This window comes from Hibiscus syriacus, unplaced genomic scaffold, assembly GCF_006381635.1.
Source record: "Hibiscus syriacus cultivar Baekdansim isolate YM2019G1 unplaced genomic scaffold, ASM638163v2 tig00000715_pilon, whole genome shotgun sequence".
Taxonomy (NCBI): domain Eukaryota; kingdom Viridiplantae; phylum Streptophyta; class Magnoliopsida; order Malvales; family Malvaceae; genus Hibiscus; species Hibiscus syriacus.
Window position 1 is genome coordinate 2,500,191 of NW_024061811.1, and position 21,299 is coordinate 2,521,489.

Here is a 21,299-nt window from a genome sequence, read left to right on the forward strand (position 1 = left end):
TTAAAACCATAATAATAGCCTCCAACCAAACATCGAACCCATTGGCACACATTTTTAAACATATTTTAACTGTGGTTTTAAATATGTTTTAAACTACTAATGTTTTTAAAAGATCTGTACACATTTCTCTGTTTTGTTGGAACACACTAGACTTCCCACTTCAATATTTTGAATCTGTCTCTCTAAATACTTCCTTCAGACTATAGATTCATGTTTGTAACTAAAGACTTAGCTAATGGAATCTAAATTCACCGCTAGAATCTATTGATGTTTGTCCCGCTAAGGAAGTTACGCTTTACCATATACCTGATGACCTATTGCATTCTTCTGGTAGTTTTGTATTACTGAGCTTTCCAAAGCTCACTCTGTTACTTACGATTTCAAGTTTAAAGGAAATGTCATTGTGCTTTTATCGACATCAGTAAAAGAGTTCCTCCGACGTTGCTTGCGGAGTACACTGCATGTAATTAGGGAGTATGTAGGTTGAATTTTATTCTATTATATATATATATATATATATATATATATATATATATATATACGTGTGTGTGTGTATGTGTGTGTGATTTTTCGAACTTGTATTTTATCTATAAATTATTTTATAGATTTAAAGGATTACAAAAATTAAATTTCCCAGATTTTCAATAAGGGTCGCTCTGGTGACCCTAATATGACACCCCGGATCGGATCACCCGTATCGGTCTGAGGATGTTACATTTAGTGGTATCAAGCTTAGGTTGAGTCGTGTCTTCTTGGTAGATCGGTCGATCGATTGTTATAGGATGTTTGATCAGTACATGTCCCTAATTTATAACCGTATCCTCTTATCCGAAACTTTGATGCCAAGTTATCCTTCTTTAATAAGTGTACTCGTGTATTCTGATTGTTAAGGTTCGATCTTTGAGGGAAAGAATGTCATTAACATTCGCTCAGGTTCTGGAAGTCGCCTCACGAGTATTGAACAAGTTATTTGTTCGAAATTATGATCCTACACCAATCTAAATTTGAGTTTTGGTTATCTCTAAATGTTCTGAGCTGATAAGCTCGTGACTAAACTTTATAAATAAATTTTTGAGATTAAGATCTGCTACCCAAGTAGATTGAAGAACAAGGTATTTGGTCCAAGTTTAGACAAGGTGTTTTCCCTCAAAAAGTTTTGTACTGATGTACTGGATTGAAGAATTATTTTTTGGAATCATTCTTGTTCCAATTTACGAGTTTGAAACCCAAAATATAAGTGATGACCTAAACCCATTTGTGTATTTTACCCTAAAATTTTATGCTTCATTTATATTTTAGATTGTTTATTACGCTGATGCAAAAATAGTAGAACGATTGTCTCTGAGTCAGGATCTCAACGCCAAGATTATTAAAACTTTAAGAAACATAAATTATCGTTTCAATATTCTATCGCTAAAGAGTGTTAAGCTCTTAGCTTTGGGATCATGTTCGATAAGCCTCATGTATTGAAGAAAATATAATTGGCATGCTAACAGTTATGGAACACCTTGTTGATGATGAACAAGTATCAGTAACAGTTACAGGCTATACATATAGGATAATAAGGTTTTACGAACTCAAATCCTTGGTTCAGAAGAGCCCCACTGACCCATAACTTCAGGCTTGGCAAGTTCACCGACTGCTCACAGTCTCTGACCTGCAATTTTGTATAACAAGACCAGCTTATGAGTTTGTAAAATTTGCAAAGTAAAACTCCAATATCTATTCACACCCGAATCGAATAGCTTACATTTAGAGTAAACGTTAGCACAAAACAATCGGAGGCAATGGCCAAATTGGAGTTCTGACTTTGAAGTTAGTGAGGGACTCGAGGGTTTTGTAAAGTGATATTGCAACACCTTCACCTTTGTTGCATATCAATCTAACGTAAAACCCTCTTTCTTCACTTGAAACATATTCACTGCATTGACGTTGTGTGAAAACCATTATCTTATTGTAAGAAAATGAGCCTGTAAATAACGTCTCGATTATTAAAAACAAAGGGATTGTTTTTGTTTATCTTTACGATGTTACCTGCATTATCTTCTTGCAAATTGGACTGTTGTTGGATCTTGTAACTTGAATCTTAACAGGGTTATCAACCAATTCTTGGTACCTTTCGGACCCTGCCAATGTTGCTTCGAGTCCAGCTATCTCCGCTTTTAGGTTTTACGAACTCAAATCCTTGGTCAGAAGAGCCCCACTGACCCATAACTTCAGGCTTGGCAAGTTCACCGACTGCTCACAGTCTCTGACCTGCAATTTTGTATAATAAGACGCTTATGAGTTTGTAAAATTGCAAAGTAAAACTCCAATATCTATTCACACCCGAATCGAATAGCTTACATTTAGAGTAACGTTAGCACAAAACAATCGGAGGCAATGGCCAAATTGGAGTTCTGAACTTTGAAGTTAGTGAGGGACTCAAGGGTCTTGTAAAGTGATATTGCAACACCTTCACCTTTGTTGAATATCAATCTAACGTAAAACCCTCTTTCTTCCACTTGAACATATCAACTGCATTAACGTTGTGTGAAAACCATATTTATTGTAGGAAAATGAGCCTGTAAATAACGTCTCGATTATTAAAAACAAAGGGATGTTTTTTGTTTATCTTACGACGTTACCTGCATTATCTTCTTGCAAATTGGACTGTTGTGGATCTTGTAACTTGAATCTTAACAGGGTTATCAACCGATTCTTGGTACCTTCGGACCCTGCCAATGTTGCTTCGAGTCCAGCTATCTCCGCTTTTAGCTTCTTAGCCTGCGTTTGAAGGTCTTGCACATACAGTACAGCATCTCCAATAATGGAAGCCTTATCCATCTGCAGTAATCAAATGAAATTAATGCCTTATCCATCGCATCTCAAAATAATAAAAAGCCTTGACACGTACCTTTGTTATGTTAGGAACCAGGGAACGCAATGCATAGAGCTTCTCCTTCATCCGACCCCTCCTCCGCCGCTCTTATATCAAAGTTCTCGACCGATCAACCTTTTCCTTTATTTGTTGTCGTAGTTAGTGGTTGTCCCGGAAGACTGCTCCTCATCGTTATCCTCCACACCATCTTTCATCCTTCTCCAAAAAACTTGCAATGGATCGAAAACAGAGTTAGGATTCGGGACAATGGTGCTTGAAGCATCAAACCTAAAGCATCCCCAGGTGTCGAACTAATCTGCTTATCATCACAAAAACGCCTTCGATAAGATCATAATCATATCCGCCGATGGCATCCTCAGTTCTCCAAGTATTAGATCGATGAACTGATCGAAATTCGGATCATCGACGAAATCATACAGTTCAAATTGGTTTGAGAACTGCTGAGGGTATTTCTTGATGCATCCATTGGTTCCTTTTGCACTGCCTGATCGTGAGAGGTGTAGCTCTATATATCTATAAAGTTTTAAATTAAAATATGGACCTCCTTCACGTCATTTCATTGTGTGAAAGGAATCGATTGAAGAATCTGAAGCCGCCAGCCATTTTAATTCATTATTTCATATACTACTAGTAACATAGCGACATCAGCCAATTAATATAATATTCAATCCCATTAAACAAACACTATATTCAACTGGAGTTGAGTTTTTATGATTGACGTTGTCTTGGGTAGGATGACTTGCTACTTAGAGGAAGATGGATCTGAAATCTGGTTTATCCAGTTCCTGGAAAAACTTTATTCAAAGGTGAGGGATGAGTTTATCAGTTTGGTGAATCAACTCATGAATGAAAAGTTCCTGCTATTAAATGACCAAATTTATATTTGCTTACCATTTCTCCAAACTTACCCCTTTTAAATGATAATTAAATGAATCAAATTATATGTAACGATATCCAGAGTTATCTCAGATATTTTCAAGGTTTAAATTTTTTTTAAAAATAAATTCTCATAAAATGAAAATATATTTTATTACTTTTAAAAAATATTATATTAATAAACAATAAAAAATAATTAAATTTTGTGAAACATATATTTTTTTTTTGTTAATAAAACTTCTTAAATACAACTAATAGAAATTAAATAAAAGAATTTGAATGTGAGTATAATATATGAAGCTTGATTTGAAAAATAAATAAAAAATAAGAATGTTGCATTATTTTATTGTTAGACTGAGATTGCATAAAATTAAGAGTTAAAGAATATTTGATAAATTGAAGAACACAAAATTGAAAAAACAAACAAACATATGGTTAAATTTAATTCAAAATTGAATGGATTAATGAGAGTGGTGAAAGAATAGATGTGAAATTGAAAACTTTATGAAGTTGAATAAAATTAGGGACTCTATATTATAAAAGTAAAAAATGGAGGCCTAAATTATAAAGATCGAAAGTGAGGCGGTAAACAATAATTAGGGTGCTTACTCTTATAGTCGGCTCTACAAACCCATGCTATCGAAATTTTCAGGTAAGAAATGTAAATCAATTTACAAAGGTTAATCCTACATGGGATAGGAAAAGAAATGATAATAATTGTATATTATTTTCTTGCCCCTTCTTTGTTGAATATTGGTGAATATATATCTTGTACGCGCATCGTCAACCTGTTTGTGGTTCAAACTATTTTTTTTTAATAAATTCAAATGACTTTTTGAAAGGTTTAGATAAATGAAAAAAAAAACCCTTCTATATGCATGTGAACATTTCATTATTTGTTACTAAAATTACGAGTGCCCGTTGACTGCTGATTTTCAGTCGTTGTGAGGTTAAGTATTGTTATTGATTGGCTGTCAATTAGTTGATTGGCACTGATTAGAGACAATCCCTTATCATAATTAATGAGATGTTTTATCTCATTAATTAGATGTTTTCTGGTCGTTTTAGTTCTCTCTCTCAGCCTATAAATAAAGAACATTTATACTCATTTCAAGTTATCTAAAAATAATTTTCTCTGTCACGAATCAAGTGATCTTTATAATAAAATAATAATTATTATTTTTTGAGGACTTAAGTTCGAGCACAATAGATGACAGTGGTATCAAGTGATCTTTATAATAAAGAATTGTTATTATTTTTTGAGGACTTAAGTTCGAGCACAATAGATGACAGGGGTATGAGCGTTCAATGTCGAGAGTTTAAGAGTTATCTTTGAATAGATATTATCTTATAATTACCCTAGATTAATAAAAAAAATAGTTGTCTCTACAATGTTTTCTCTAAAGATCTTAATATATATATTTTTCTTCGAAAGTTCAAGAAGAACAATCCCACCATTTTCCACTTTGTTGAAGTATGCTGCAGTTTGGTTCATGTGCTTGATTGTTCTAGATGCAAGGGTAACAAATGTCTGTTAAGCTGCCAGTTAGTTAAGTTGTTTGTTAGGTTGAGTGTCTGTTATAATAGGCAGTTAGTATAGTTAGTGTTCTTGATAACTAGCGTACAATCTTGTTGGTTATATAAGCATTGTAAGGGAAGTTAAAAGGAAGAAAATGCATTGCTTTTACACATTTCTTTGAGTGAAAAATCGAGCCTTCAGTATTTCTCAATATGGTATCAGAGCCATCACGTCCTAGGGTGCGTTTTCGCTATTTGATCGTTCGATGGATCAAAGTCATTCTTCCACAGCCACATCAATGGAGTTCTCATCCAGAAACACCAAAGGGTTCACCAACAAGAGAGTGAACGTAGTTCTCGATGAAACCAATTTCCTGTTTTGGAAGCAACAAGTGCTTCTCACCGTTAGAAGCCACCGTCTCGAACGAATGCTGAATGGCACAATGCTGTCACCTCCAGAAACGATTGTTGGTGAAGAAGGAACTGCAGCTGTGAATGAAGAATATGAAGAATTCTTGGCTCAAGACAGTGCGTTGGCTTCTTGGCTACTGTCAACTGTCAGTTCTCACTTGCTTCCTCAGTTTGTTGGTGCAGAAACGTCTGCTCAGGTATGGAGCAAAGTCTTGTAATTTTTTGCTAATCGTTCTGCTACTGCCATCATGAGTTTACACTACAAGCTTCAATCTCTCAAGAAAGGAGGAGATAGCATGCGAACTTACCTCACTAAGGTAAAGGAGGTTATTGATGCGCTGAACTCATGTGATAGTCCTGTGCCAGTAGCTGAACATATTGCAAGCATTCTCAAAGGGCTCACAAGGGAATATCAACCCTTCATAGCAGTTATATCTGCTATGCGCGATACATTGTCCGTTGACAGCATTTGCACAATGCTTGTTGATGCCGAGACTCAACTAGAATGATTTGATTGTCAATCTGATTCTCTGCCTATCAGTGCAAATCTTGCACAAGGTAAGGCTGCAACCGAGTCTCACAAGAACCATGAAAGGCAACAGTTTCGGTCTAACAATTCATCTTACACGCGTGGGAGATCCCGTGGCAGAGGAAGAGCTCGGCCTAAAGTCCAGTGCCAGCTGTACGGCAAGAATGGACATCTTGTTAGTCAATGCTGGCACAGGTTTGATGAAGACTTCTTAGGCTTAACGATTGATGATCACAACTCTGGGCTTGAGACTTCAAAGGCCTATTATACTGCAAGTGAGAACAATGAAAGCACGTGCATGTATTGCAATCATAGTGGCACACGTCAGGATGACAACAGAAGTGCTGGGAAAGGTCAAGCACATGTAATGTCCGCTGGCCAAGATCAGTGGGTAATTGATTCTGGTGCAACGCACCATGTCACTTCCAATGCATCCTCAATCGCACATCACTCAAACACTACCAATCCTGGTAAGTTGGTGGTAGGAAATGGTGAATTTCTACCTGTTCATTTGGTCGGTAAGGCTAGTTTGCCTACGCTATCTCGAACTCTATCGTTAAGCAACATCCTACACGTTCCTTCAATAACAAAAAATCTACTTTCTGTCTCTAAGCTTGCTAGGGATAACTCGCATTTGCCTCGCCGCAACCTTCTCGCGTACGAAATATATATCGAGATCAATATGCTTGGTGTGAGCATGATATACCGGGTTCGTGCTCATCGCCACGGCACTGGTGTTGTCGCACCATATGACAGGCTCTTCTCTCAGAGATATTCCAAGCTCAGTAAGCAATGCTTCAATCCAAACTACATCTGTTGCTGTGTCAGCAACGCTTTTGTATTCTGCTTCCATTGTGGAGCGTGATACAGATTTATGCTTCTTTGAACTCCAGGCAACCAAATTGTTTCCAATAAACACGCTGTGGCCAGACACCGACCTTCTATCATCAAGGTTTCCACCCCAGTCCGCATCTGCGAAGGCAGCTACCTTAACACTAGCTCCAGCAGCTGTGAATACTAGCCCATAGTTAACTGTACCAACTAGATAACGTAGGATTCTTTTAACTGCAGCCATATGTGATTATTGTGGGGAGTGCATGAACTGAGCAACTTTGTTTACACAGAACGAGATGTCAGGTCTGGTATGGCACACATACAACAACCCTCCAACGATGTTGCGATAATAACGAGCATCAGCGACAGGATCTCCATCATCACAGCGCAACTTGGTGGCTGCTACCATAGGTGTTGGTGTTGCAGTTGCTTTCAACATGTTTGCTTTGTCAAGGAGCTCCATGATGAATTTCTTCTGTGATAGTGCTAAATATTCACTAGTTCGTTTGACCTCGATCCCTAAGAAAAATGAGAGTTGTCCTAAGTCCTTTAGTGAGAATTCGTTGCTTAGCAGCCGAACTGTCTCATCCACCTCAGCACTCGAGTGTCCCGTGATGATGATATCGTCAACATATACAAGCAAGTATATGTAGTGCAACCCTTCCTTCTTGTTATAATAGGCAGTTAGTATAGTTAGTGTTCTTGATAACTAGCGTACAATCTTGTTGGTTATATAAGCATTGTAAGGGAAGTTAAAAGGAAGAAAATGCATTGCTTTTACACATTTCTTTGAGTGAAAAATCGAGCCTTCAGTATTTCTCAATACACTTCAGTCTTTGGGTGTATAATTTTTGAAGGAATGTATTAGCCTCATAAACAACGTCCATTTTCTAGAATTACTCTAATCTAGATAATTTTACTTTTAAAACACTAATTTCATCTATGATGTGATCAACGTTGAATATTTTTTTAATTAATGCTTAATTTAAAAAAGTGCCCTAAGTATACCCTAAGTTAATTTTATGTGCTTAAAGATTTTTTTCGTTAAAAATAGATGTCTCACGTTTTCTTCATTACATTTTAGGTGTCTAAATCATAACAACTATTAAATTCGATCGTTTCTAGCACCTGTGAGACATATAAAATTTTAATTTTTTTTATTTTAAAAACTATTTAAAATTTTATTTAAAAAAAACTCCCCAAATCCCAAAAACAATCCTAATTTCAATCAATTTACCACTGTCGATCGCCACTAACCGGTCAAAATTCCGATGGCGCATGATCATCTGAACACTCAATGATCGAACCCCCATGCTTCAAGCGACGATTGCAACGACTAAGTGATTCTAGAAAAGGGTGACGATTCCTTCCGTCGTGCATTGGAATTCAGTTAGATGAAGTGGACGACAATAATGAGCGACAACCAAGACAACATCGACGACGATCAATGTGAGTAAAGGAGTTTGAAATTATGATTTTTAGAGTTTTGTTTTTCATTCTTTTTTGAGATTTAATAAATTTTAGGTTTTTATAAAAAAATATTTTTTATTTTTTAATTTTAAAATAAATTTTTTAAATTTTTATAAGCCTGACACATATCAAATTATGGTCAAATTTAATGACCGCTACAATCTAGGCCTCTAATAGTGTAACATCCAAAGACGTGCGCATAATTTTATATTAAAGGGATGAACTTCTAAACTTTTAGAAAGGGAACCATATAAAATTTCAGGGGTGAAAATATATTTTTAATAAAAAATACATAAAATTTTTAAATATATAATAAATTTAAATTTTTTGTAGACGACTGCCCACAGTCCCCTCGATTCATCCATGCTAGCGTAAAAAATATAAGATATTTTTAATGAAATATTATTAAAATACTTAAAATTAATTTAAAACATAGTTTGAGCGATTATTTTTAGGATAATCGTTTAAATAATACTAACATTTGGATTTTATAATATTACTTCCATGTTGCCAACATTCCATACTCCATAAATTTTACTTTTTTTCTTTGAACTTGCGGGGCAGGGCATCTATCTCAATGCTGCAGTATTCACATTTTGAGGTGACATTTAGGTTTGTTTAATAAAAACATCAGTTTATTAACATTTCGTGCGTATGGATGGAATCAAACAGAGGTTTTAAAGATATTAAATAATCTTCAAATGCAAACATTTACTGGATATATCCACCGGAGAAACAACAAAACCACATTATTATTATTATTTTAATCTTTTTTATTTTTTGAGGTGGGCTCTTTGCTTGCATCTCAGCCGACAACATAATGTCTAATCTTTCGCTCAAAGCACGCTTAATCGAACCGATCATTTAATTTATACTAATTGAGTAATACCATCGTTATCTGTACCTAATATTAAAGTAAAATAATTAGAGCTAAAATATGTAGATAATCATTAATTTATTCCTTTTTTTAAGTTCAAAATCGAATAATTATACATGCAATGCATTATTATATTAATAAATAGTATGCTCAAATTTTTAAATTTTATAATCTAATCTAATTTTTTTATTTTAATTATTCTTTATATTAAAAATTAATTTTATATTTTTTTGTGTATTCATTCGTGTTACAAATTAATTATTCTTGAAATTTTATTTCTGACTATTTTTTTATAATTGATTAACACTATTCCGATTTAATTTAAACAGAATTATTAACTTCAAAATAAATAATTACTCATATTAACATAAAATATTATATTTAGATCATTAATTTAATTCTTCATAGTAAATGAATTATTTTAATAATATAAATAAAAGAATTACAATTTAAAACGTTCTAATTTAAACTTAATTTTTTACTAATTAATTAAGTAAATTTAAAAAAAAAACAGAAAAACTCTTAAGTGAGGACTGAGGAATTGGGTGGTGCTACACGTGGGGGAACGTGCCCCTGTATGACCTCGAGGTGTTCGTTGGTTGCAACAACAATAAATTAATGAAACTACATTTGTTCTCCACGGCCTTACCTAACGTCTTAAATTAAATGTCTTTTATATTTTAACTAATTTTCCTTTTCATGTCATACACAAAATTATTAACTAAAAGATATTAAATAATATTTTTAAATATAATTATAATATTTTATTTTTTATAAAAATAATTTTTAATAATTCAAGTGAAGTAACGTTTGTCAAAATTTTAAAAATTATTGTTTGAGTACCTATATATTATATGTGATTTAATATATAATAATTTTTATTTAATATAAAATAATCACATCACATAAAATTTTTAATCTACTTACATCATATAATTGTTATTGTTCTTTGAGGTCCTGAGTTCTAGCACCATGAATATCAAATAATTGAGAGTTATCTTTAAACTAATATTGTTTTGTATTTAGCACAATTTAATCATGAAAAATAATTATAGGTCTCATTTTATTTTGTATGCATTTAAGAATTAATTTTAAAAAAATATATGCATATTCCTCCGAAGAAATACATATCTTGCATTTCTTAAAATAAATTAAAAACTTTAAATTATAGATATTATCTTTTAAAAATATTTTTTAATAATTCAATTGAGGTACTATTTGTTAAATTTTACTTGAATACCCTGTTATATTATTATATTATATATGATGGTTAATATTCAGCTTTCAGGCTAGGGTTGGCAATGGATCAGAGATGGGTCGGGTGGAGCTTCATCCGCCCTATCACCCGCGGTCCAAATCTCTATCCACACCATCCATCAACCACAAAAAATTTCATCCATATATGCTCCATCCATCATCCGCGGGTGGAGTGGATGAGAAATAGATGATACTATGAACAAAACATATTTTTACATCCTAAGTTCAAATTCTTCCAACATTCATAGAAACCAAACATTGATACTCAAACATTCATAGAAACCTAAACATGAGAAATAAATTTTCATCAAATTCAAACAAAAACAAAATAGAACACAGTTTATATAGTCTTGTGCATTATGTTTGTGATACATTTTTCAGGTGAATAGATGCATCATGTATAGTCTTGTACACCAAATATAATCTTCAAATCTTCATCAACAAATTATCACTTCTCAAAAATCCTCTCCATCCTAATATTAATAGGGATAAACCAATATTAAAAAATTAGACATATTTTCAATGGGATAAAAGTTGGAATTAAGAGAATAAGAATATTTACAATCATCCGTTTGTTTTTTAAATATATATATATATATATATGGATGGATATATTAATGGGTGGATGGATGCTGCGGGTGATGGGTCAAAAAAATTTCATCCATATCCGACCCAACCCATCACCTGATCCATCCAACACCCGCCAATCATCCGTTTCACAACGGATTTTCATCCATTTATTCGGGACGGGTGGGTGGATAATCCACTCACCCATGGATAATTGCCAGCCCTATTTCAGGCAATATACATTGGTTTGGCTGTGGCCTGTGGGACTTGGAACACAACTAAATTGGGCCCTTTTTACAATGATACGGTTGGCATGGACAATAAGGGTTAGCTTGGGCTTGATATTTGTCTTAAATCTGTTGATTTTATGATGGAATCCACTAATTTGGCCATAAATTTAATATACACTTATTAAATCTGATTTAATTTTACATAAAAAGTTTAGGTTAAGAGTTGCTCCCCAGTTCAAGGTATGGGTATACCTAAGACCCAATTAGGATTTATATATTGTTCATCAAGAGTACCGATGGTAGAATTCAAACTTAACCTTAACATTTCAACCATTCAAACTTAACCTTAGAATTTCAACCATTTGTGCCAATACTTATTAAATTTGAATATTAAACTAACAAGTAACACATACTTAGAAAAATTACCTTATAATACAATGAAAATAGTTAATGATTTATACAAAAACAAACAATTAAATAATTTGTTCTCAATGTATATTAAATTATTTTATATTTTAGTAACTGTAAATTAAATTTAATATATAAGCGTAATTTTAATGCATGAGATAATTATGTGCTAAAATATTCAATTAAAATAATTATTAATCTAATTGAAATTCTGGTTGAAAGTTTTAGGATTATTATAATTAGAAATTAGAACAATTCAATAAAAGAATTTTTTTAATAGTTTAGGGTCATTATAAGGTAATATATGTTTATAATATTTTTTTAGTTATTGACAACGCATGTACTCCCTACTATGATACGTGCATGGTTGCCTGAACTCAAGATATAAAGAGAATAACATTTCATTTTATCATCGATAAAATAATAATAATAATAATTTATCAATGTTGCCATGTCTGTGGAACCTGAATCAAAGATGGCACGCAAAAATGTAATTATAGTGAAAAAGGATAAGCATGTTGATTGTTCCTGGAATTGCTTTGTTCATTCATCCATGGTTGAGATTTACAGATTGATCAAAGAATGATTCTCGATTTTATGAATCAGATAAAAAAAATGAAGGCCGCGTCCAGAAGTGGGGTTTTAGAAAGGTCTTTGATGATGAAAAGCACATCCATATCCATGCTGCTCAACATGTGAAAAACCTTTAATTCACTTCCTTTTGCTTATAATTTGATACATATTTCTCATTTCCATTTGCATATCGAGTTGTCAGATTTCTGATAGGGTCGATCAATTCCGACCATATACTCTAGGATGACGGATAAGATGATACTTAATGTTTCATATATTTTTCCTCACAACACTCTGACGACAAAAGAAAGCATACTATTTGATGATGATCTTTTCAAAAACCTTTTTGATTTGTTCATCAGAAATAAATTTGCCAAATCAATAAAAAAATTTAAAAAAGAAATATAATACTAATAGTGCAAAAATATTATTGAAGAGTGACTAAAACTCCGTATAACTGATGATAAACCAATCATAAAATAAATTTATGTCTATAAGAAACTAATCTTGTATATCCTCGTTGAAAGAATGAAGATATCCAAGGATATCTAAGACTAATTTTTCATAGGCGTTAATTTGTTTCTAGGAATGGATGTAGAATTTTATGTTAGAAGATGACAAAATTATAAAATTTTAAGTAGACGAGAACTTATAAAATTTTAGGATGACGAAAACATATTTCCAATAGAAAATAAAAAAAAATCTAAATATATAAAAATTTAAAATTTTTAGTGGGCAACCGCCCCTCTATGTCCATTCGTACTTGTTTCATGGTTGGCTTGTGAACAATCATCTAAAATTTCAGTCATTTTCCAATGATATATTTCTTAACTCTTGCATTGTCAGTACCATATTTCGCGTTGACATCATTTGGATGAAAATAATAACTTTTTTTTTATAGGCGTGTGATAAGAATACATTGTCTAAAAGAAGAATAAAAAAATCTTAACATTTCTTTTGGTTTAACCTCAATTACACGTTTACAATTAAAATATTAAATAATATTTTAAATTATTAATTTCCTTTAATCAGTTAAAATTAAAAAGATATTGTAATCACCATTTTTTCAGATTATTATTATTATTATTATTATTATATTATTATTATAAATTAATTACAGAACCTAGGCCCAACATTCAAACCCAAAACCAAATCAACCTAACAACTCGGGCCCAAAACCAAACAAACCCAAACCCTAATCAAACCTAACCTTAACCTTAAAAAAATCTTCAGCTGTCGCCGTTGTCAGAGTGGAGATTCCAGCTTCCGCCGCCGCCGCCTTTCATCCAAGAAGCCTGCCACCTTCACTGTTCCACATTATCACCTCAGCAACATAACAAAAGGAAAAGTCAGAACAAATCCAACATAAACCCCAAAAATTCAGAGCATTTAAGGAGCAAAATCATCACAACAGTGACCCAGCAAATAGATTAGGTTTCTGTTGTAATTTTTTATTTGGCTCTGTAAGGATTTCGAGTATATAAACCCAAAAAAACATGTAAAAGAAAATTTTTCCACTATTTCGAGAAAAATAAAAAAACCATAAAAGTTTCAAGGAATTTTTTAGTTTTCGAATACAAAATAATAATAATACCTATTTACATTAAAGAGAACAGAGAGAAGATATCGAGTGGTTACCGACGAGTGGAGTTTAACTGGGGTCGTTTCGTCTTCTTAGTCGCCGAAGCCGAGGGGTTTTCCCTAGATCTACGTACGGTGATAGGAGGGGTTCTAGATCGATCCAAGTCCGAATTTGTACTCAGGGTGTGAAGAGGCTTCGAAAGGTGGTTGCATCTTATCTTTTCATCGACGGCGAGCGGCGGTTGCCGGCGATCAGTGGCGGCTCTCACGGTGGAACTCTCCACCGACTTCTAGAGAGGTGAAGAGAGAAGGGAGAGAATTCGCGTGAAGATAGAGAGTGAAGATAAAAAAAAGAGAAAACAGAGAGGAAATGGGTATATATAACCTAGACCAAACGACGTAGTTTGGGCTCCTGTATGCGCGTATTGACCATAAGTGTCTAATCTCTTCCACAATCCTCGACTTTTTCTTCGTTTATAATTTGATCACTAATTTTAGGATTAATTTCTTATTTATTTAGAATGTTTTTCCTTATTTTAATATTTTTTCATTTTATGTTCTTATATTAACTTTTGGTTTATTTCTTTTTAGGTCCCTTTACATTTCCCGTATTTTACAAAATAGTCACATGTTCGTCCTGTTTTATTATTCTGTTTAAATGCATGTACTTAGGTTGTAAATTTAGATTTATATGATTAATTAATTATGTTGGTTGAAATTTATGGGTTATTCATGTTAAGATCCCCCTAATTTGGGAGTGAATTTGTAGTTTGGTCACTAATTTCCTCCTTTTTTATTATTTTGAATTGGGCATATTAATTTCATTTTCTTTTGTTTTAGTCACTTATTTACATTTTTTTATTTCAATATTAGGCATGTCTTTTTGTTTGATTTCTATTTAGTTACTAGTATGCTTTTATGTTTGTTTTAAATTAGCTATTTTTTATTTTTATTTTTATTTTATTTTGGTCCTGATTGTTGAAATACAAATGTTAAACATTTAATATGACCTTGTGGTAACCCGCCCTAGGGAATGATTCTCGATATTAATGGTTTGAGTAGCAATTAAAATTTAATCTCTAACTTATAATTTTATTCGTTTAATTTATTTTCTGTTATTTATATTTTTGTTCTTTAAATTTCAGTTATTTTAATTTGTGCATTTACTTTTCAGTATTTATGTTACATTCCTTTAAATTTCAGCTTTTAATTTTCTGTATTGATTTTATTTAATCCTAATATTCTGATTTCTTACATTGTGATCCTTTTGCTTTAGGCTTTGATTTCAACTTTGTATTTTTAATTTATTGCAATTTAGTCCATTTACTTGGTAACTATTTTTAATTGTTATCTTTAGTTTTAATTTCTCTAATTTAGTCCTATAATTTTAGATTTTAATTATTAAACCCTTTTGATTTAGATTTTTAATATTTTAATCTCAACCTAGATTATTTTTATTTTAAGTTTAGTCCTTAAATTAAGAGAATTCTTAATTTGGTCATCGCTTTTTCTCGAGATTCCAATTTAATTCCTCGAATTAAATAGGTTATTAATTAGAGCTTTAATATTAACATAATTAAATAGGTTAAATAGAGCCTCCACTTTTAGTTAGATTTCAAACTAGTCTTTTAATTTAGGGAATAATTCGAGGTGGCCCTCGTTCAAATGCTCGAGGAACCATCTCGGTTATTCGATTCAATAATTGATTAAAATCAAATAGGATTAATATTAGAGCCTATATTTTAGGTTTGAGCTTCTAGGTTCCTTTAATTTCATAATTTCACACCTTAACCTAGAAAAAAACCTTAATCTATCCTTAATTTAATTAGGATTAATAAAAATTTATTTGATTGCATTTTATTTTAAAATCTAAAGCAATGTTCACTTATTAGGGAATTAACGGTATATCTCCCGCAAGTATGCTCAAGGGGCGACTACTAGTGATTCTCGAAATAGGTCGACATCCTTTTCAAATACCGCATCATGATTTTTAAAATCGAGGTAATAAACGGTCATTAGGCACAATAGTTGATCTCCCGCCTTTATGCTAGGGGGCGAATGCTATCGGTCTTAATAAACGGATACCCTTTTCAACTTTGCATCCGTAATGATTTTCAAATTAAATAAAGATTAAACTCAAAATTTCCGATTTTAAATATAAGGTAATTAACTAGGTACCAATTTTTTCGCGCTTGTGGGGTGTTAATCTTTCCCCACGCGTAACTGATTCCCGAATTTGATTTCTGGATTTTCGCATACCTTAAAACTAGGTATTTTGATAAAAATAAAATGTTTTATTAAAATCACCCAGTTTTCATGGTGTCACAATCTCACCTTATATGATTGTGGTGACTTCTCACATTTCGAAAATTCCTTTTAAAGAGAAAATCCCCTAGTCGGTATAGGTCTTTCTCCACCCGGGCAAAAAATGGTGTCGATAGATATATATTAGAAATAAATTTAGTAATATTATAAAAAAGTTAAACGTAATATTATAAAAAAAAGTTGAACGAAGAGTCTCTAAAAAGATAAATGTATAATACATATTTTCACACAAATCATCAGAAATATACACACACACTGAACAAACGACACATACTATATATGTGGACTAAGTTATGATCTTAACCACACCATTCAATATTAGAAATTAAGTAAAACACTATATTAAATTTTATCAAAACAAATACTTAACCAATGTGAAATATATTACATTTGTATTACTCACAGTCGTCGTACATTTACAGTTGTTAACTTTGTCAATTACCGATGTGATTATCCTTATTTGCTCGGTTTAACAGAACTCAGCTAGGTTGTCTGTTCCCGGAGGAGCTAGTGTTGCATGCAGCACTGGTTACCGATGCCGCCTGCCGCCTGGAACAGTACTAATATCCACAAAGAAATCAAGCAAGCAGGCACCTCCTCCAGGCATGCAGCTCTATTTGGCCTTTTGCTAAAAATAAACACCCCGTTATTTTTCATGCATATTACTATTTCCAAAAAACTCAAAATTTATATATCAAAATTTATATATAGATATTGTTTTTTCACTGGGATGGTGGCTTTGAAAAATTTCAGTGATAATTAAAAGAAGTTTTTTGTGGAAGTGGGAAGGGGATGACTCAAGCTAGGAATTGAAATCATTGGGTTTGTGTTTTTTACACCCGAAAGAAATCAGTGGTCTTGGGTTGGGAGTTGGGACCAAGCTGAATCGACAAGGTTTGGAATTGGACCCTCTAATCCCTAAAGCTGAACAGGCTGAGTAAGCAAAGCAATTAACCCTGGAAACTAGTTGAACAGTAATAAAGCAACAGTAAGACCAACTACTGTCGGCCCACGTGGCTAACAAGAAATAGATGGATGGTTGGTTGTGCTGTTCTATATGTAATGGGATAAAGAGGAAGTAAGATAGTGCCCAACACCAGGTTGAAAATAACTTTCGTAGAAGACCTTCAAATTATGAAATGTCTTCCATGAGACTCGATCCCACAACCTCAAGTTAAAAACCTTGTGTTCCACCGACTGAACTGGATGATCATTTCTACAAGAAATAGATAGATGAATCTGAAAATTCACAACTATAAATACGTGGCAGTTGATGAACTTCAATACACAGATACGTGTTGTCTTCCCTTATTGACACACCCACTTGCATTGCATGTTTCATCTCCGGCAAAAATCGTCCTCTTCTTCTCAATTATAGTTTCCTCTTTATCCTTTGTTTTCCTCAAGGTATTTGGAAGTGATAATTATTGAAAGAAAATGTGTGGGATTTTAGCAGTTTTGGGTTGTTCTGATGATTCTCTGACTAGAAGGGCTCGAGTGCTGGAGCTTTCCCGCAGGCAAATAGTCCTTTTTCTTACCCACTTTTCTTTGTTCTGTTCTTTTAGCCTATTTCGACGTTTGTGACTTTGAAAAGCTTGAATAATCATTTGCCAAATAGGTTTAAATTGTGACCAGTTTTTGTTCTTTGCTTGCAAAGACCGGAAAAAATAAAACAGGGTTACTACTTTAAATAGATCCTCTCCTAACACCTTTGAAAAAAAGAAAATACACGGGACTGAATGATTTGGATAAACTAGTAGTGGTAAGATATTAAATAATATGAAGAGAAATAATGAGCTGAAATAGCTATAATTGGATGGTTTATGTTTGAACAGACTGAAGCACCGTGGTCCTGACTGGAGTGGGCTCTACCAACACGGTGACTGCTATTCAGCCCATCAACGCCTTGCCATCGTTGATCCTGATTCCGGTGACCAACCTCTCTTTAACGAAGACAAGAGTGTTGCAGTCACTGTAAGCCTCTCTTTTGTCTTAGTACTCGTCCATTTTTGCATTATCACTCTTAACTTTTTCAAACATTAAAGGGTTAATTATGTGTTGTAAATGGCCCATTATATGTTTAAAACTAGGTGAACGGAGAGATTTACAACCATGAAGAACTGAGGAAGAAGTTGGTAAACCACACGTTCAGGACTGGCAGTGATTGTGATGTTATTGCCCATCTGGTACCAAAAAATTTAGGGCTACAGCTGATTTTGGGTCTAAATTTTTAGTTTGTTTTGTGAATTCCTGCTCTAATCAATGTAAAATCGTTGCTTAAAATTTTTCTACATTATAGTATGAGGATTATGGGGAAGACTTTGTGGACATGTTGGATGGAATCTTCTCATTTGTGCTGCTATATGCCTGTGACAACAGCTTCATTGTTGCTCGTGATGCTATTGGCGTCACTTCCCTCTACATTGGCTGGGGACTTGATGGTATCATATCTTGCTTTCTCGATTTTAATTAACTATATATATTGCCTTTATTTGTAGTTGTCTGTCATTTTGCTGTTTTGACTCTCCAATACATATATTTATCGTGAATGACTACCCACGATGTTTGAGATTCATTCTGCCAAGTAATTTCCCCTAATGTGTGTATACAGGTGCGGTTTGGATATCGTCAGAATTGAAAGCATTCAATGATGATTGTGAACATTTTGAGATCTTTCCTCCTGGTCACTTGCACAAGAGCAAATCAAGAGGATTTAGGAGGTGGTACAACCCACCTTGGTTTTCCGAGTCCATTCCATCGGTTAAATATGATCCGCTTTTCCTCAGGCATGCATTTGAGAATGCAAGTTTGATGAATTGCAGCCTAGCAAACATTCAGCACTTGTTATTTTAAACGAAGTAATAGTTTATTTTTCTTTCCTTTTCTGTAATATTTATCTTGAGGGCTATTTCTAATATATTTGTATGCTGTGATCAAAAGGTTGATGAGTGATTTCCCTTTTGGAGTTTTATTATCCGGAGGCCTTGATTCATCATTGATTGCTTCTGTTACCACTCGGTACTTAGCAGGTACCAGCGCTGAAAAAAACTGGGGAGATCAGCTCCATTCTTTCTGTATTGGCCTAGAGGTAAGTCCGATAGTATAAGATGAAACCTTGAAGGATAGCTTTAAACAATTCAATCGTCTTAGAATTTGTTTATTGTATTTTATGCAGGGTTCGCCTGATTTGAAGGCTGCAAGGGAGGTTGCAGACTATTTGGGCACTGTCCATCACGAGTTTCACTTCACTGTTCAAGTACCGACTGAAGTTTTAGTAATACTTTTGATTCAAGCCCTGGGATATAAATTTTGCTAATTTTTGCCCTAATGCGGTAGGATGGAATTGATGTGATCGAAGATGTTATCTACCACATAGAAACCTATGATGTGACCACAATCAGGGCAAGCACCCCTATGTTTCTGTTGTCACGGAAGATCAAGTCACTAGGAGTGAAGGTGCTTATTTCTGTTGAAGGATCCGACGAGATATTTGGTGGATATTTGTACTTCCACAAGGCACCTAATAAGGATGAATTCCACCGTGAGCCTTGCCGCAAGGTAATTGATCATCTTACGTGGCAGTTGCCGCTTCATATACCACCACCAGAATAGGAATACAAGGCTATAACGTAATTGAGTCTTTGATTGATACATGTGTGCAGATCAAGGCTCTTCATCAGTATGATTGCCTGAGGGCTAACAAAGCAACATCAGCATGGGAATTGGAAGCTCGAGTACCCTTCTTAGACAAAGAATTTCTCAATGTTGCCATGTCTATCGACCCTGAATCAAAGATGGTATGTAAACATGTATTTTTCTTGTAAAAACAAGAAGTGTATTGTTCCTGGAATTACTTGGCTTATTCATCCATGGTCTAGATTTACAGACTGATTAAGAATGGTTCCCTCTATTATGAACCAGATAAAAAAGGAGGAAGGACGTATCGAGAAATGGGTTCTTAGAAAGGCCTTTGACGATGAAGAGCGACCTTATCTGCCAAAGGTATTATAAATATCGTTTTGTTTTCTTTGGTATTGGTTAATTTTAGAGTTTGACTAATCTAACAAGTCATATTTGATGTTCTGAAGCACATCCTCTATAGGCAGAAAGAACAATTCAGCGATGGTGTTGGTTATAGTTGGATTGATGGTCTCAAAGCACATGCTGCCGAACATGTAAAAACCTTCCTAATTAGCACCATTTTGCTTATAATTTGATAATTTATTTGGTTATAGTTAGAATTTGATCAATTTCGACCATGTACTTTCAGGTGACTGATAAGATGATGCTTAATGCTTCTTTCATATTTCCTTACAACACACCAACAACAAAAGAAGCATACTACTACAGGACGATTTTTGAGAGGTTCTTCCCTCAGGTGATTTCTGAAGTGATCATACATTTACGCCATTTAAATTTGCCAATAACATCGATTACTGAAGTGGTCGTCCTTATTTGTTCGGTTCAACAGAACTCGGCTAGATTGACTGTCCCTGGAGGAGCTAGTGTGGCATGCAGCACTGCTAAAGCTGTTGAGTGGGATGTTGCCTGGAAGAACAACCTTGATCCTTCAGGGAGGGCTGCCCTGGGAGTCCATCTATCACCTCACAACGTATAGACTCCTCATAGCAACATACCTTCCAAGGTTATCGATAGTATACCACGAATGATGGATGTTCCAGGGGTAGGATATTAACAATATTACGACCCAGATGAATTGGTTGTATTGGTGGATTGGTCTCCATACGTGGAGAGTGGAAGCGGCCTTGAGAAATCCTAATCCTGGTAATGAGAGAATAACTGAAAAACGAAGGTAAAATTCAGGATTCCCATTTACATAGTTTTATATTTTTAGAATGTAATGGTATCTTAATAAATTCCTTTATGGATATATAGGCTATGTTTGCAATCAGTAAAATATTTTATGATGGTTAGGATCATATTTTCTCGTCATCTTATGAT

The 21,299-nt window shown here is 33.7% G+C and overlaps 1 protein-coding gene and 1 pseudogene across 1 annotated transcript; one reads left to right on the forward strand and one right to left on the reverse strand.

Moving 5' to 3' along the window:
- Positions 1-1,528: 1,528 nt before the first annotated feature.
- On the reverse strand, positions 1,529-4,392 carry LOC120210683 (annotated as a pseudogene).
- A 13,369-nt stretch (positions 4,393-17,761) lies between these two features.
- LOC120210186 (asparagine synthetase [glutamine-hydrolyzing] 1-like) lies at positions 17,762-20,955 on the forward strand. The gene is made up of 13 exons (XM_039208973.1): positions 17,762-17,854; positions 18,173-18,311; positions 18,428-18,523; positions 18,637-18,778; positions 18,949-19,143; positions 19,241-19,425; positions 19,513-19,593; positions 19,674-19,895; positions 20,000-20,134; positions 20,259-20,339; positions 20,426-20,512; positions 20,608-20,715; positions 20,809-20,955. Exons 1-13 carry the CDS (start codon positions 17,775-17,777, stop codon positions 20,953-20,955), a joined length of 1,698 nt encoding a protein of 565 aa, XP_039064904.1. The 5' UTR covers positions 17,762-17,774.
- Positions 20,956-21,299: the final 344 nt, after the last annotated feature.